The following is a 16,701-nucleotide window of genomic DNA, read 5'->3' as shown; positions in this document are numbered from 1 at the left end:
GCGAGACGCCAAAAGAATTCGAACCATTTGGCCCTGGCAACGTCAAGCTCTATGAGCAAGCGAATTTCGATAAAGTTGTGCTGCACACGTCGACAGGACCGCTTAATTTACGGAATTTAGAATGCTGGATCAACGAGTCCGATGAGACTTGTGCAATGACAGTGGGTCGATCCGTAATGGTGGCCCTTGGTTATTCTACTGACGGATTACTAGCTACAGCTCTGGAGAAACAGCCCGAGTATGTGCTTCCGACTGGGAACAATGTCTCTGAGTCACCATTAATGCGAGCCCAACAGCTACGCGAAGTCGTTTGTTTTGACGAAGCTGCAACTGATCGCACCAGTGGGAAGAATAATCGTTTTGAAACCAGAGTATTTTTTTACCTGACACCACGCGCGATAAGAGGACCACTGAATCAGTCAGCGATCATCTCTTGAGCGCTATTCAAGAAGCACAGAGCAAAGCCCTTCATGGCCACGCAATGGATATGCTGAAGTCTTCGCTGGAACGACATACAGCAGCGTTCTGTGTTTTCTTCGGTATGAATCCTCCGGTCAAGGTTCCTCCAATGCGCGTTCAGCTGCAGCCGCACGCTACACCAAGTCGATGTTCCGCGCGAAGATATGCATCAGTGGAGAGAGCGTTTATGGATGCACATGTTGCCGAACTCGAAGATTTGGCCTTGGTATATGAAAACTATAACTGTCGCTGGGCCGCAGCACCAAGTATGTCCCCAAGCCGCCTCCTGCTACTTCTCGAATGTGCATTGACTTGAGAGTGGTAAATGAGCAGACAATTGGCATGCAGTGGTCAATGCCACAATTGGATGTGGTGATTACGCACGTGGCAGGTTCAAATGTGTTTTTCGTGTGTGACTGGATCCGTGGGTATTGGCAATTACCATTACATCCCGACTCACAAGAATTTTTTTACTTTCATGACACACCGGGGTATGTATACACCCACCCAAGTACCTATGGGGGCAAAAGATGCAGTGGCGTATTGTCAAAGCGTAGTGGGGTTGATTTTTGGCGGTCTACTGTATCAAGGTGTTCTTGTTTGGCTCGATGACATTTTGGGCTACGCCGAGACCGAAGAAGAGCGGATGAAGTTGTTAGAGGAAGTTCTTCAGTGCTGCGCTAAGTTTGGTCTAAAGTTGCATCCCGAAAAGTGAAAGTTGTTCGTAAAGGAAGTAACTTGGTGTGGAGAAGTTACATCAGCTGCAGGTGTGAAACATAGTCCAGATCGAGTACAAGGACTTGTCGACATGGCGCCCCCAAGTACGGCCGGTGAATTGCAGCAGTTTGTATGCGCAGTGAATTGGATGCGATCAAGTATTCCTGAATTTTCTCGTGTCACGGCTCCACTATACAACATTCTAGAAAAAGCAATGATTTTGAGCGGTGCACGTACGCAAAGAAACTTGGTAAATTTTTGCTGTCAACTATTGGCTGGGGAGAAACAGAAGATGACAGTCTCGCTGAAGTCAAGCGTAAGCTACTTGGAATGGTGCCATTGGCTCAGCCTAAAGCAGAATGGGACCTTGTTTTAGTCGCAGATGCAAGTTGGGATCATTGGGGTTCTGTTTTGACTCAATTACCAGCAGAAAATGCAAGTAAGTCGCTCGAAGATCAGCGGCACCAACCTCTCGCATTTCTGAGTGGACATTTTCGAGGGGCTTCACACCGCTGGCCAACCATTGATAAGGAAGCATTTGCTATTGTGGAATCTTGCAAACGTTTGGAGTATTTGCTGTTAAGACCGCGTGGTTTTCGGCTGGACACCGATCACCGTAATCTGGTTTACATCTTCAATCCTTTTGCAATCGAAAACAACATGCAAAGATAGCAAGCTGACAAATTACAACGCTAGGCTATGCCGCTCACTTGTTTCCAGTATGAACTTGAGCATATTCGCGGTGAAGACAACGTTTGGGGGGTGATTTATTATCTCGATGGGGAGCACCGTCGGCACCAGTATCTCTGGCACGCATGCGGCAGCTTGCTGTCATTGATCAGATTTCTCCTCTCCAAGCCTCCCAATTTGTGTGGCCTTCTTACGACGAAAGTTTTGATCTCCAACAAACTGCACTATCTTAAGGTGTCCAAAGTAATATTCGTTGGAATGATGATCTTTCAGTATACACTGGCGTGGATCGCCGAGTCTGGATACCGGACTCTGCAGGTGATTTGCAGCAGCGTTTGTGTAATATTGTACATGCAGGTGCTAGTGGACATCGTGGCATCGACGCCTCTATTGCTCCATTGAGCGAAATTTCTTCTGGCGGGCGTTACCTCAAGATGTTGCGGCATTTGTGGCTGGATGCTTGCATTGTTTGAGTACACAAGGGAAACAAGTTCCTTGCCCGTTTGGTGAAACATTGCGAGCCACCAAACCGAACGAAATATTATATTTCGATTTCCTCTCGTTACCCAAAAGTGAGAATTCGACTTGCTACGTTCTGGTTTTAAAGGACAATATGAGTGGTTAAGTTGAATTGATCGAGGCTGAAGGAGCTACAGCAGAGACGACTTACAATAGATTGAATGACTGGCTTAAGCGATTTGGGGTTGTTCATTCCTGGGTCTCAGACCAAGGTCCCCACTTTATCAGTGAAGTTATTGATCGACTACGTCGTTTATTTGGAGCGCAACACCGTTTTGCTGCAGCTTATTCACCATGGGCGAATGGATCAGTCGAAGTAGTGAATCGACTTGTCCTATGTAGTCTCAAAGCTATTGCTAGTGAGTTTAAATTGCATCTGAAGCAATGTCCAACCATTTTACCTTTGGTTCAAGCAGCACTCAATGGAACTGTGTCGGATCTCGTGGGTGGTGTTATACCCTCGACGGCTTTTACTAGATTACCAGGATCATTGCAGTTAAGTGCAATTATCCCTCCATAATTTGTTGAGTATTGCTCGTTATCGTAGGTTGAAGAGCAGCAGCAAAAACATCTTGGAGATATTCGTCCGGGTCTCGACACTATTCACCAACAAAGTTCCAATACTGCGCAGCGGAAAATCTTGCAGGCTCGTGGACGCCGGGCTAAGAAACCTGGAGTTCAAATGGCGAAGTTTTCTATTGGAGATTTTGTTCTTGCAGCCAGAGTCACTAAGGGAGGTAGTAAACTTGCACTCTGCTGGCAAGGCCCGAAAGGAGTCGTGAAATCCCTTTCTGACTATACATTTGAGGTGCAAGATTTATACGCTCCGTTCGCTGTCACTGCTCGTCATGCGTCCCGGCTCAAATTTTATCGTGATGCAGATTGTGGAGTTACTGAGGATATAGTAGCCCATGCTCTTCATGGCGAAGGTGGTCATCTTGTGGACAAGCTTCTACACTGTCGCCAGAATCCTCAATCAATAGACTGGAAAATTATGGTCCAGTGGATCGGACTTGATCCTGAAGCGAACTCCTGGGAACCAGCTTCGGTAATCTATGAGGATGTTCCTCAGCTAGTCCGTAAGCTGGTTGAATCCTCTGCACCGGATGGTTTGACGCGTCGTATGTGGGCATCTGTAGCACCCAACGATCCAGTTCTTCCGACCGACTCCACATTGGGCCAACCGCAGGCTGGACTCGGCCGTCATCGAAGGAGGTAGTGATCTGGGCTGTACCCATACCCAGGTACAGGTCATGTGTGTATCTAGGTTAACTACAGGTCATTTGTGTATCTAGGTTACAGAAGTATCTGATTTGTAGCCTACATGTAGTGTATGCGTGTGGGAGTGACTGTAGCTAGCTCCCGAGAAGACGATAGATCAATGCCAGTTTCCATTTTTCTCGACAGTATTCAAGTGGAAGTCGAAGAAGACAGATCAGGCAGTCTCCTGCATCGTCCTGCGTATTTTGTTTTCGACGTTACGAGAAAGAGTACGGACAGATCGCGGCATACTGTGTCTCGAAGCTCTGCAATCTTCTCTTCACGCTGGAGCTAGCTCGTCGATTGAAAGCTGCGGAGATCCAGAATGTTATCACTGTGGCAGCCACACCCGGTCACTGCGACACCAATATCATGAAGAAAAGCGTAGTTGCCAATCGGGGCAGTTGGTTCTGGTGAATGGTTTTTCGCTCAGCCGCGGTGGCGCCACCGGGCGCGCTGGTAATCCTGTACGCTGCTATAACTATCGGTGCTGAGGGTGGTGACTACTATGGACCCAGGTACATAGAGTGTTACGGCTCTCTAATCCGTGAGGATCCGTCAACGCTGAGCAAGTCCGAAATGGCGGCTTCTAAGCTGTGGCGCTTAGCGAGAGATCCTACTAGGTCACTACGTGGGAAGTACATCCGTAGCAAACTCAATTGACAAAAATCATATTTTTTTCTTCTACAACTACTACAGCAAAACTGGTGGCTTCCACACATGCCAAACTCCGCACGAAGAAGTTCACTTCACCCAACTACACAGAGCGTAGACTGCGGTACGTCTTCGTTGACGGTGTTCCACTCGCACCCGTCCCACCGGTTCCGGTTCCGGTACTTGTTATGCCGGGAGCGGTGCCGGCCGACGAGCTGGCAGTTTTAGCAGAACCTGTTGTACCACCGCTCGCTGGAGTGCCAGGCGTAGTTGTGCCGAAAGCACCGACCCCGGTACTCGTCGCTCCAGAAGTGCCAGTGCCGGTGCCTGGTGAATGAACAGTTCCTGGTCCGTAGGACGTACTGCCTCCGGCGCCCGGGATCATGTTGCTCAACCCAGAGAGGCCGCCGCTAGTTCCCGCCCCGCCCATTCCAGGGATCATGTTGCTGAAACTCGGAAGACCACCTCCAGTACTGCTGGCACCAGGGATCATTTTGCTGAGACCCGACAGACCGCCACCCATTCCAGGCAAACCACCGCTCATTCCAGTTCCGCCGCCACCAGGCATCATTTTGGTGAGGCTTGATAGACCACCACTCATTCCGGGAAGCCCGCCGCTGGCTCCGGTACCCGTCCCACCCATACCGGGCATCATCTTGGTGAGGTCAGACAGACCACCACCGCTCATGCCAGGAAGACCACCGCTCATGCCGGGAAGACCACCGCTCATACCGGGAAGCCCGCCGCTCATACCGGGGAGACCACCGCCACCACCGTAGGTTTCGGCCACCTCTTGCTCGGCGAGAGTGCCACTAGAGACGGCTGCAATACCGACAACCAGCAAGAGAAACTTGTTACTGCCGAACATCATTGAGGACTTGAAGCGATAGCGTCGTTAAATGGAGAGAGGGTCGTGATGTGATCTTGTGTCTACTCGTAGTTCAACAATGTTCTGTGAGATACAGGGTATAATTCAGAATGAACCAACACGACTGGCGCACCGCACGGAACGAAAGAGGCGATAGAAGCGGATGGCATTGAAGAACCTGCCTGCGTACTGCACAGCAAGAAGTTACCGACCAGCCCGCCGACCAGCATGACAGAAATCGCCTGGAGGGGGAACTCGAAGTACCATGTGCAAAAAAAATCTGTGGGTGTGCGTGGTTTTCAGTATCGAGTTTTATCGTTCGTACTCGCGATTGCGGGCATAACAAAGGCGAGTTGGCCGAGTAGCTCGCCTAATGTGAGCCATCTGGCAGAGTTTGACATTTCTTATCCGACAGGCCGACTACATTAACAACAGCCATTATATTCATGAGAAGGAACATACGAGCAGACAGTGGCCCTACGTAGTGGCCGGCACCAACCTCTTTGTTGCCGTTCGAAGTGTTTGTAATGTGGGGCCGCTATCTAATTGTAACTTACCGATGCCTAAGAATAGGCAATCGACAGATCAATTCCATCATCTGACCATTGCCACTGTTTTCGTAGTACATGTAAATACTTCGAAGTATCCCTACTAAAATATATTCTGTGTTTCCAAATCTACGAATACAAATCTCTTGTATTGTGTACTTTCTCTAATACAAGGGCTGTCCTCAATTTAAAAAATGCAGTCATGCTTGTAACACAATAATTGGTAAACAAAGCCTGAGTTGTTATTTTCTGCTTAATAGCGACAGCCTTACACTACAACCCGGCAAGGAAGTCCTGCACGGAAAGTCACCCAACCCAAACGAAACATGAATTACTCTTAGCTCCGCCGCAATCACTGCTCCGACCGAAGCTTGCGGTAGAGCTTCTGAGATGCTGCGCCGGTTGCGCCTTTGCGCCAGCATTCGTCATTGCGTTCGAGTTCGTGTTCGCAGAAGCGCTATCAGTGGCGCTCGCCGACGCACCACCCGTGGTGGTAGACGACTTCGCCGTGTTGGCACCGTCGTCACTCGTCACAGTCACAGTCTTGCTCGCTCCAGTCCCAGTCCCAACACCGACGTCGACCCAGTCGTGAACAACGGTCCCAGGTGCACTAGTATCCACACCGTTTAATCCCACAACAGGGGAAGCACCCACGCCCACACTAGCGACACCCGAAACGCCCACCCCAACTCCGGCACCATTCACGCTAACACCAACGCCTTTTACACCCACACCGACATGAGACGTGCTGTGTGCCTTGTAGTTACCGTCAGCGTGACGTAGGCTCCAGCAGCACGTATACTTAAAGGAAGAGCAAGATAGACGAGGTGGAAGGCAGGGAGTTGCCTGGCAGAATGCCGCGGCGGGAACAAGCAAGGTGAGGAGCTTGAGTACTCGCTAGTACGATTGGAAGTGAAAGCATAGCTGCGCCGCAGCCCGCTCCTCAACCTTGGGACCCATGCTTTATTTAGTGAGCAGTTGCTAACCACTCTTGTTGTCTTATATAGCTGCAGGTGCTGGTGCTGAGGACTAGGGCGGTTGCAATAGCCATGAGAGGCTGCGCCTCTCACCATCGCAGGAGGAATATGGAGTACAATCGCGTACGCGACCGTGTGGCCGCTGCTACACGTCGGTGCCAGCACTGCTCGCTTGGCAGTCTGGCACTGGTACACGCTGGTACGTCACACCCCCACTCGTTCGAGACGCGCGTCGAGCTAGCTTGACCCGCAGGATCAGCCTAGCAAGTGGCTCGAACGTTTGCACTTGATTTTGTAGCTAGTGTTGATGTTCAGCAGTAGCAGTAGCAGTAGCTAGACTTGATACAGGTAACACCTTCAATTGCTTTCGAAACTTTGTGAATTTTGCGTTTGCCAACGGCTTGGTCATTGTGTCAGCCGTATTGTCGTCAGTAGGCACATGAAGAGTCCGTAGTTGCCCGTCCTCCACTAAATGTCGAATCAAATGATATTTGTTCTTGATATGCTTCGTGGCTGAGTGCTTTCCAGGTTTCGCAGTAAGATAGAGGGCCGCTTGGTTATCACCACGCAGTAGTGGTGTGGCCGCAGACCACCGTAGCTCCTCTAATAGGCCATCCAGCCATAGTATGTCCTTTACCCCTTCATTCATAGCGATGTACTCAGCCTCTGTGCTCGACTGAGCGTTGATCCCTTGCTTCCGGGATCCGTAAGACACGACATTGCCGTCAAGCAACGTGACGTAGCCCGAGATAGACTTGGCATCATCCGGATCGTTAGCGTAATCACTGTCCGTGTACACCGTAACTTCAACGTCCTTGCCCGAAACAACGTCCAAGTGAAGTGCATGATCACGTGTCTGCTTCAGGTACCGGAGAACCCGCTGGGCTTCACGGTAGTGCTTGTGCTCAAAGCACGACAGGTACTTGCCCAAATGGCGTACCGCATGTGCAATGTCAGGCCGCGAGCCCGACACTAGGTACTGCAGTGACCCGACAATCTCTCGGTACGGTAGTTTCATACCAGGCGCAACGGCTTTCACGTTGGCCTTCGACTCGCTGGTTGACTGTGGAGTCCAGCATCCGTAGGCGTCCTGCATCCCGTAGGCTTTTAGGATCTTGTCGATGTGTGCCCGCTGGCAATACATGATTTTGTTGTGCGTCCTGTCGATAGTAATCTCAATTCCCAGCAGGAACTTGACTTCACCCATGCTCGTCAAGGTGAATTCATTTTTAAGCTTTTCTGCAATCTTGGTACACAGAGTTGTCGGTCCCATCAACAGGAGGTCATCCACGTACACACTAAGAATCATCGTCACATCTCCGTCGTCGTTATATATAGCGTAGAGGCCATAGTCACTGTCCAAACGGGTGAGACCCAGCTTCTCAAGTAGTGTATGCAACGTCTTGTTCCATACTGCAGGTGCTTGTTTCAAGCCGTAGAGAGACTTAATAAGTTGGCAGACCATTTGCCCACCGTTTTCTTCGAACCCCACAGGCTGCTCCATGTAAATGAGCTCAGAAAGTAGACCGTACAAGAACGCAGTCTTGACGTCGTACTGTAAGACAAGCCAGCCACGCTTCACAGCATACAGGATGACCGCTCTGATGGTCTCAAACCGAATGACAGGCGCAAATGTCTCCACATAGTCAACTCCATATTTCTGCTTGAAGCCATGGATCACCAGTCGGGCTTTGAACCGCTGGATTCGCCCTTCAGCATCTCTCTTGACCGCAAAGACCCATCGGTTTGTGATAACAGTCTGATTCTTGGTCTTGACTCGTGCAACAAGCTTCCAAGTTCCATGTGCGCGCAATGATGACAGCTCATCCTCCATTGCTGCTTTCCACTCCGGCCAATACTTACTCGCCTTTGCTTGCTTGTAGGTATTAGGAATTGGAATTTCCGTCGTCGTGTTCATCACAGAACCGACCACATAGTCATTGAGACGAGCTGGTACCTTTCTCACTCTGCGAGGGCTTGAGCTTCGTACCTCCGCTGAAGGGGAGCTCGCACATCGTGACTGGTACTCGTTGCTGGCGTCCTGCTCACTGCTTGAAGAGACTTGCCGCTTTCGCTTCTTCTTCTTCTTGTTTGTCACAGCCGCTGGCTGCAGCTCAGTTCCGGGTGTTGCTGCAACAACCCCCACTGGCTCCGCATTCTCGCCGATTTCCTTTTCAGGAGGCAGGTTGGTTGATTTGGTAGTCGCAGGCACGTCAGGTGCGCTACCTGCTTCGGGAAATAGTCGAGCTTCAAGTGTAGATGTGATAGGCACCACCGGGATCACATCCACAAGCTCATAGTCCCCACTGAAATACATGTTCAGCAGTAGCCGACGGATGTAGTCATTCGCAACAGTAAACTTCTCATGAAAATATACGTTCCCACTGCGTCGAGTAGTCACGGCTCCAGTTCGCAGGTCCATCAACTTGTATCCAGTCGTAGTAGTACTATAGCCCAGGAAAATCGAGAGCACAGACCGCGGGTCCAGCTTTGCTCGCGTTGGACGGGTCTCAGGAGGTACGTACGCATGTACCAAGCAACCCCAGGTTCGTAGGTGTCGCAGCACCGGTGCCGTGCCGAACAGCAGTTCATGGGGCGACTTCCCGTTCAATGGAGCTGTCGGAAGGAGGTTCAGTGTGTCTATAATGTGTAGAGTAGCTTCACCCCACAACAGGTTCGGTAGATTGGTTGCATGAAGTACTGCTCGTAGCCTTGGAAGCACTATACCATTGGCCCGTTCCACAATCCCATTCTCTTCCGGGGAGTAAGCATTCGTCGTCTTAAATTCAATGCCCTTGCTCGAACAGAACCGTTCCAGGTAGGTATTCACGAATTCTCCACCTTGATCTGAGTGTACCAACGTTACTGAATGTCCTGCACGCTTGAACTGAGTGTTGAGCCTCAATACCAGTTCTTCGATAAGCTTGGCTGCTTCGTCTTTACGCCTCAGCAGATAACACCACTTGTATCGCGTTGCCTCATCTACTACCAGCATGAACATCTTTTCTCCAGTTGCCGTGTCTTGATTGATACCGCAGAGATCAACAGATAGCTTTTCCAGCGGGTTCTTCCGCCGCCGTGGCCCACGCTTGTAAGTGGTACGCTTGAACTTAGCCGATAAACAAGGAACGCATTCATAGTCCTTCAACGACTGCATGTTAAAGTTAAAGCCAAAGTCGGCCTTGTCATTAGCCAACTCCTTGATGAGCTTCATGTTCACGTGTCCAAGGCGATTGTGCAGCAATCCCATCACATCCTTGCGTTCTTCAATAGCACCGACCAATCGCACAGACCGCTTCGCACGCAGGCGGTATAGCAGGTCATGATGGTCGAAGCGCAGCTTCAACCCATCCTTGCAGAGCCACGCAGTGCTCTGGTCTTCGTTGAAGACAAGCTTAAACCCACAGGCGCGCATGTACCCTAGGCTTATCAGGTTCACGTGGGCATTAGGAGAGTAGTGGACATTGTCCAGGCGGCGAGGCTCCCACTTGCCCGTGTCTCCGTTTTCGACACGGAACACCACACTTCCGCTTGCTTGCATGACTTCTGACTGACCGCAGGCCATCATCACGTTACTGGAAGTTCCATGCTCCACATGCGAAAAACAAGTCAAATCTCCGCACAGATTAACTTGCGATCCACTATCGAGAAGCCATTCAATTTCATCTGCCTGCATGGCAGGGAAATGCTTGTCGTCTCCAATTACTGCATTCACTGCGTAATCAGGAGACGCTGGTGTTGTAGGAGAGTACGTAGGGCTGCGAACAACGGGGCTTGACGGAGGACTCGTGGGTGAGTACTGTGGCGACGCAGCACGCACAGTAACCCCACCAGCTCCTGTGTTTCGGCGATGAAGCTGCTGTTCCAATTGCTCCACTGCTTGTAGCCCAAGTACCGAACGCACGTCGTTCAGCGAAATCAATCGATCATCATTTCTAATTCCACCAACTGCGTGCTCTGCATGTTCATCACGAGATGTCATGCACTCTACCACCCTGTCACGCGAGACAGGCGGTTCATGTTGCCGGAGAATAGCTCCACTCAGAGAGCGCACTTGTTCGTCACCTTGATTGGTTTGGGTTTGACGACGTCCTTGGCTGCACTCAGCATCACCGCGCCAGTGGCCCTTCTCACCACAAGCATTGCACTTCGAGTTCTTTTTCTTTTTCGCAATCCGTTCTGCATTAGACTTGCCAGTGTTTGTAGATGCAACACTTGAGCCACGGTTGCGACCATATTTGCCGCCGCGCTGGCGGCGAGGACCCTTTTCACTATTACCGTGCTGCTGCACAGCATTTGCTTGGGGTTTACTGGCCAGGCCACGGCTGTTCGCAGCGCTGCTGCTTGATTCACGCACTCGCTGGTTGCGTTGTATTTCTGCATTCTCCAGACGGCCACGTGCGTCGCGCACCGTATATTTGTAGTCTGGATCACGGCGTAGCTTCTCCGTAACTTCATCTGCAATCGTTGGGTAGACTGCGTGAGCCTTGGTCAGCATAATCTTAGCGAGTCGCGAGTCTGAGATGGGGTCATTATTTTCCGCTAGTTCGCGCTGCATCTTCAGTAGGTCGGCGATGTAGTCCCGCACGGGCTCGTCTGGGCGAAGCATTCGCCCGTAAATTCGCTCCCAAATCAGCACCGTGTTTACCCCTCGCCCTTGGCCGAAATCCTCAGCTAACACCCGCCATAGCTCGACAGGGTCAGCCTGGTTGACCACGTCCTGGTAGCGGATAAGGGTTTCATCTGAGATGGCCGAGACAAGAAGTCCATTTGCTTTGCGATATCTGCTATTCCAACAGTCCTTCACGCTAGAAGACCAGCTGTCGTTGAAGGGTTCCTTGCCTAGGACAAGCTGGGCCATGTTTGAGACATTTAGACCTGTAAGCACTCGTAGGCGCCAAGCGGGGTAATCCTCCGGCTTGGAGAGCTTTTTGTCCACCTGCAGGGTCACTACGGCTGCTACTCGATTCATTTTGTCCTCAGGTTCAGTGTCAGCTTTTCTGCGGCTCGTGGAGCTATTTCCAAAGGTGTCTTCTCGTCGAGCTGGGGGAGAAGGCGATCGATCTTTTAATGAGCGAATGGTCAGTTGCCAGTTTGCTGTCTCCTTCTCTTCTGCGGGTTTGGCCAATGAGCGTTGCCCATCTTTTGATTCCGCCAATGGAAATACAGAATCTTTCACTGTCACAGGTACCCGAGAGTGATGGTCACCAATCGTCGGATTAAAATTTTCAGTCAATTCCCCTTTTTCTTCAGAGTCGGCGCTATTTGACCCCGAGGGCACCGCTCCTGTTGCAGTCTGGTTGACGCCTTCGCGTCGCTGCTCCGCACCACTGGTACGTTTGTTGTCTTGGCTTGCTTCTGTTGTTGGGCTCATAACCTGAGACGTGCTGTGTGCCTTGTAGTTACCGTCAGCGTGACGTAGGCTCCAGCAGCACGTATACTTAAAGGAAGAGCAAGATAGACGAGGTGGAAGGCGGGAGTTGCCTGGCAGAATGCCGCGGCGGGAACAACCAAGGTGAGGAGCTTGAGTACTCGCTGGTACGATTGGAAGTGAAAGCATAGCTGCGCCGCAGCCCGCTCCTCAACCTTGGGACCCATGCTTTATTTAGTGAGCAGTTGCTAACCACTCTTGTTGTCTTATATAGCTGCAGGTGCTGGTGCTGAGGACTAGGGCGGTTGCAACCGCCATGAGAGGCTGCGCCTCTCACCATCGCAGGAGGAATATGGAGTACAATCGCGTACGCGACCGTGTGGCCGCTGCTACACGTCGGTGCCAGCACTGCTCGCTTGGCAGTCTGGCACTGGTACACGCTGGTACGTCACACGACACCAGGCACGCCGACACCAACGCCAGCAATACCAGGAACGCCGACACTGAGGTCCACTCGCAACCGGCTCATGTGGTCGCATGCGACCAAAAAGAGGATTATCATATATCGCAGATTATGTGATATCGCTGCATAAAGGCACTGTATGAGGACAAAGCCAATCAAATCACTCTCCGCTTCAGCATGCTCAGTTGAAACTGCACTTTCCAAATCCCAACGTTAGCCATGTTTTTGTCAAACGGGAGGGGAGCGTTCTGTGCTGTTGTTCTGCCTGCGCTTGCTGCCACTGTTGCCGACGAGGAGCGTTCGAGTGGCATCGAAATGAATGTAGTTCGACATCGCATCAACTGGTTTGCTCATGCTGAGCGTTTGCTATTAGAAGGAGAGCTATACTGCTTGAACTCTTCGGAGAGTTATACTGCTTGAACTCTTCTTCTAATAGCAAACGTTCAAGCAGTATACTGCTTGAGCTCTCCTTCTAATAGCAAACGTACTGCGTGAGCTACGCGGATTTCGAAAGACTTCTTTCTTTGGTCGGCCCAGGACTTTTTCTAGATCCTCTTCAATCTTCGCGGCGTGCTCTGGGTGAGCCCCCTATTTCTCCTGCTGGAATGCTGCAAGCGTGAATCAGTTGGCTGGCTGGTTGTAGCTATCACCATATACGTGTAATTACGTGTACAAGTCGGGCTCGTTCTTATCGTGTAGTGCATGCTGCTCTACGAAATATCAATAATTGCGAGCAGCTAGCAATGACAATCCCCCGTAGTAACGATGAATTGGAGTCAAAAGCAGCAGGTTTCAGATCTATTAGCATGGGTGGTGCAATGCCGGGTTATATTGAAGCTATAGATGGGTGGATGTGCCATATACGAGTGCCGACAACGCGTACCCTCAGCGCCGAACGGTGCTGACACCGTTTAACATAGTCCATCTTCAAGATAGATCCGACCGCGACAGCTACAACTTTGTTTTAGCCAGTGTCGCATTCTAATAGCTATGGCATTTGGCCTACTCGTCAATAGGTGGAGGCTTCTTAAGATATTATTATGTATGTCGATAAAGAATGCACCTCACGTCATCCATGGATGTATGTGTTTGCATATTTTTGTATCGAGCAGAATGAATTGGGAACCCGTTCCATTCAACCAGATCAATAAAATCAATCCGACGCGAAGTGCGCACTCGGAACCAATTCCGCGACTTATCTCACACTTATACTGAGTACGAGACGGAAGGTGGCGGGGCTGTGCAATTAATGGACGATGTGACGCGTGAAATCGTTGTCCAGTACATCGCAACTAAAGAACTGCATCGCCCGCGGCTCAATATTGAACGCCGCCCCCCCCCCCCTCCCAAAAAAAAAATCAACCAAAGAAATACATCACCCTCTTGTTAACATTGAATGCAGCACTATAGAGGAGAAAAATCGTTATATTGCTGTTGCACTGCGTAGCCACCTTTTATTTGGGGATGGTTTGGTGCTAGGGCAGGCATTGTTGGTACAGGACGCATATTCATGAATGGGTCCGGTGGGATATGGGGTATTAGTGCACCTCGAGTTGCATCACCTCCTGGTGTCTGGATGTTATTGCTTTGTATCCAATGTTAGTTGGTCTGTAAGACCGTACAACTCTCTTCTTTATCCTTACGTACCCCAAGATGCCTCCAGTCCACGAGCTTTGAGGTTATCTCTTCAAGAGATATTTTCCACAAATGACAAAATCTATTATATACCAGCTGCATAAGATGTATGTTATGTGCTGTATAAACGTTTTCACCCGACGCGACCGCACGGAACAAAATTGTGCGATGCGGTGCGGTGCGGCCGGTTGAGAATAGGCCTAACACCTGGACCAACGTAACTGGGGCCACCCACTCCGACACTAGCGACACCGGGAACACCGACACCATTATCGACACCAGACGCGTCGAGTAGTCCGAAGGTCTCAGCCACTTGCTTCTCAGCATGTGCACCGCTCGAAAGAGCCACGACGGCGATGCAGAGTCCAAAGATCTTGTTGTTGCTGAACATTGCTAATAAGATGGAGACTTGGTCCGATAGGAACAGAGTGCTCGTGAGCCCGAAGTGGTGAATTCGAGATTGTACAGCAAGTTGCAGCGCAATTGACCGAGAAGCGATGCTGCGCACAGAGTTAGCAGCCTTCACGGACCTCGAATACAGTTTGCCGAGTAGAGAATTTCATCTGACAGCGATATAGGAGTGCATTCTCGAATACAACATGGACCAGGCTGATGCTCCATAGATGGAGCATCCAGCTGATCTTAATTAGATGTCATGATTGTCAGTGTCCATTAGCTGGGTTAGCACCACTGCGTTACAGCTGTGAGCTCTACGCTACAAATACGTGGTTCACGCTGTTCGATTGATGTTTATGGTCTCCGCAACGCGCGATCTTTTGCGCCACAGCTGGTTCGTGTACTTTATGCATTCTTATCTGCCTTCGTGGGTCATTTCTTTGGTCGGTGTGGGTAATGCAGACCGACAGCGTCTTGATACCAGCTAGTAGGGCTACCCCAGTGAGCCAATTGTGGCCCAGCACCAACGAAGGCTTTAGCTACCGTGTTTGCGTGCCGACACTATCGGGCATCAACTACTTCTGGCCCATCTTACGCCACACCATTGGCCTTGTGTTTACCGACAGCCATACCCGCGTATGGCTGTCGACAAAGGTGTATTATAAAGCCTGCGCGTGTTGCTGGCAGTTAGTGACTTCGTCATTTCTACTAGCATTTGTGTGCCTAAAGTTGACGTCAATTCGCGATCAAGCGCCCCGACAAGATAGCCTAGTGTATGTCTGTTTGAGCTGCAAGGGCGATTTGTCCGTTGTTGGGTGGCTCTCCAGCATCGATTTATTCAATCAGCTCACTTGATACCAGTACTCGTGCCGTTCACGGCCACATCAACTGGGGTAGTGAATACTTGCACACCAGTGCCTATACGCGTTAAATTGACGGTTGACGGCCAATCTATCTGAGACTACTATTGATATCACTCTTGCGAAGCCTCCTTGTTTTCCGCCACCGAGGTATATGTCGTTCCCTTATTTTTAAATTTGGCGTCAAGTGGACCCGGCAAGTTTTCCGTTTCCTCTTTTTCTTCACCAGGAACTATCTCCTTCAACAATGATCAGCAGTAGCAGGATCTTTATGTCGTGCGGTCGAGTCATAGTGTATGTCTTGTAGTGGAAGCTGTTGAAAGTGTAGCTCTTGTAGTCAAAGCTGTTGGTGTTGAGATCGATGTGCGGGGTAAAATGTGTATTTAATAATGAATAACTTTGCGGTCACTAAAATACATGCCTTCCTTGGCTCTCAAGTAGAGCACAAGGGCTTTTTACTGGCTCTGCGTATTTATTTTCTATGTCGTGCCTATGTTGTCTACCCTGCGCACTTGCATTTTTATATAACTAAATGTAGGATCACTGTAACTGCATGCATTCAATGCAGCAGCTTCACTGATTTTTAGCCTCCGGCTTGCGAGAATGCAAGCTAGGGTCTATGTGCCCGCGCTCTCTGGCTTGCATGCTCACAGGGCAGAGGCAGGCATGACTATTCCCCCGTGTTGACTTCGGCTTGGCGGCGAAATAAACCCATCTGCTACGGGGTAAGAGTTATCGTCACTAGCTTATACTATAGCGTGGAGGAAGCTCGCAATAATAAAACCAAGTCTTAGGTTTGTGTCAAATTCAACTCTGATTTATTTGGGACCAGGACGGCTACCGTCTTACCCCGCACAAAGCGCCCAGGCGTACTAAAAAATATTATGATGTGGTTTAGAACAGTGTGTAACCTCGATTACAGCGTTAAGTAAAATACAAGGACACACCGCGGGAAGGGTTCTCTAAAATTAATGAACGCTATGCCAATGCTTCTAGAACGACTCTAATTCATGTAGAAGAAGACCGAGAAATCACCCTAAACAGCAAAGTAACGCCTCAAAAACCAAAATATCATCAAATGACACAACCAGAACCGATCCATGGACCAGCAGGATGCCAATCCATGCTTCGACCAATTGAGCCGTCAGCACATAATAAAGTGACGTGCATGCATATATATTTGTTGCTGTATAATTTCCACCTGACCTGTGCGTTCTTCAAAGTTAAGAAGTTTGTTCGTAGAATAGCGCCTAGGCACTCAAAACGAATAAAGCGCTCACTGGG

General features: G+C 50.1%; 3 protein-coding genes across 3 annotated transcripts; all 3 read right to left on the bottom strand.

Annotated features, from left to right (window-relative positions):
• Window positions 1-4,402: 4,402 nt before the first annotated feature.
• Window positions 4,403-5,253, bottom strand: PITG_11598 (uncharacterized protein; the record flags this gene model as incomplete). The annotated part of the gene is made up of 1 exon (XM_002901101.1): window positions 4,403-5,253. One exon carries the CDS (start codon window positions 5,168-5,170, stop codon window positions 4,403-4,405), a length of 768 nt encoding a protein of 255 aa, XP_002901147.1.
• Window positions 5,254-6,021: 768 nt separating this feature from the next.
• Window positions 6,022-6,675, bottom strand: PITG_11597 (uncharacterized protein; the record flags this gene model as incomplete). The annotated part of the gene is made up of 2 exons (XM_002901100.1): window positions 6,022-6,463; window positions 6,620-6,675. The coding sequence occupies 2 exons, from the start codon at window positions 6,673-6,675 to the stop codon at window positions 6,022-6,024; spliced, it is 498 nt and encodes a 165-aa protein (XP_002901146.1).
• Window positions 6,676-14,064: 7,389 nt separating this feature from the next.
• On the bottom strand, window positions 14,065-15,187 carry PITG_11596 (uncharacterized protein; the record flags this gene model as incomplete). Its single annotated transcript, XM_002901099.1, has 3 exons — window positions 14,065-14,098; window positions 14,299-14,661; window positions 15,153-15,187. The coding sequence occupies 3 exons, from the start codon at window positions 15,185-15,187 to the stop codon at window positions 14,065-14,067; spliced, it is 432 nt and encodes a 143-aa protein (XP_002901145.1).
• Between the last annotated feature and the right edge of the window lie 1,514 nt (window positions 15,188-16,701).

The sequence above is a fragment of the Phytophthora infestans genome, genomic scaffold, assembly GCF_000142945.1.
Source record: "Phytophthora infestans T30-4 supercont1.22 genomic scaffold, whole genome shotgun sequence".
NCBI classification, from domain to species: domain Eukaryota; phylum Oomycota; class Peronosporomycetes; order Peronosporales; family Peronosporaceae; genus Phytophthora; species Phytophthora infestans.
Note: the sequence above shows the minus strand (reverse complement) of the source record. Positions and strands in the feature narration are given on the sequence as shown.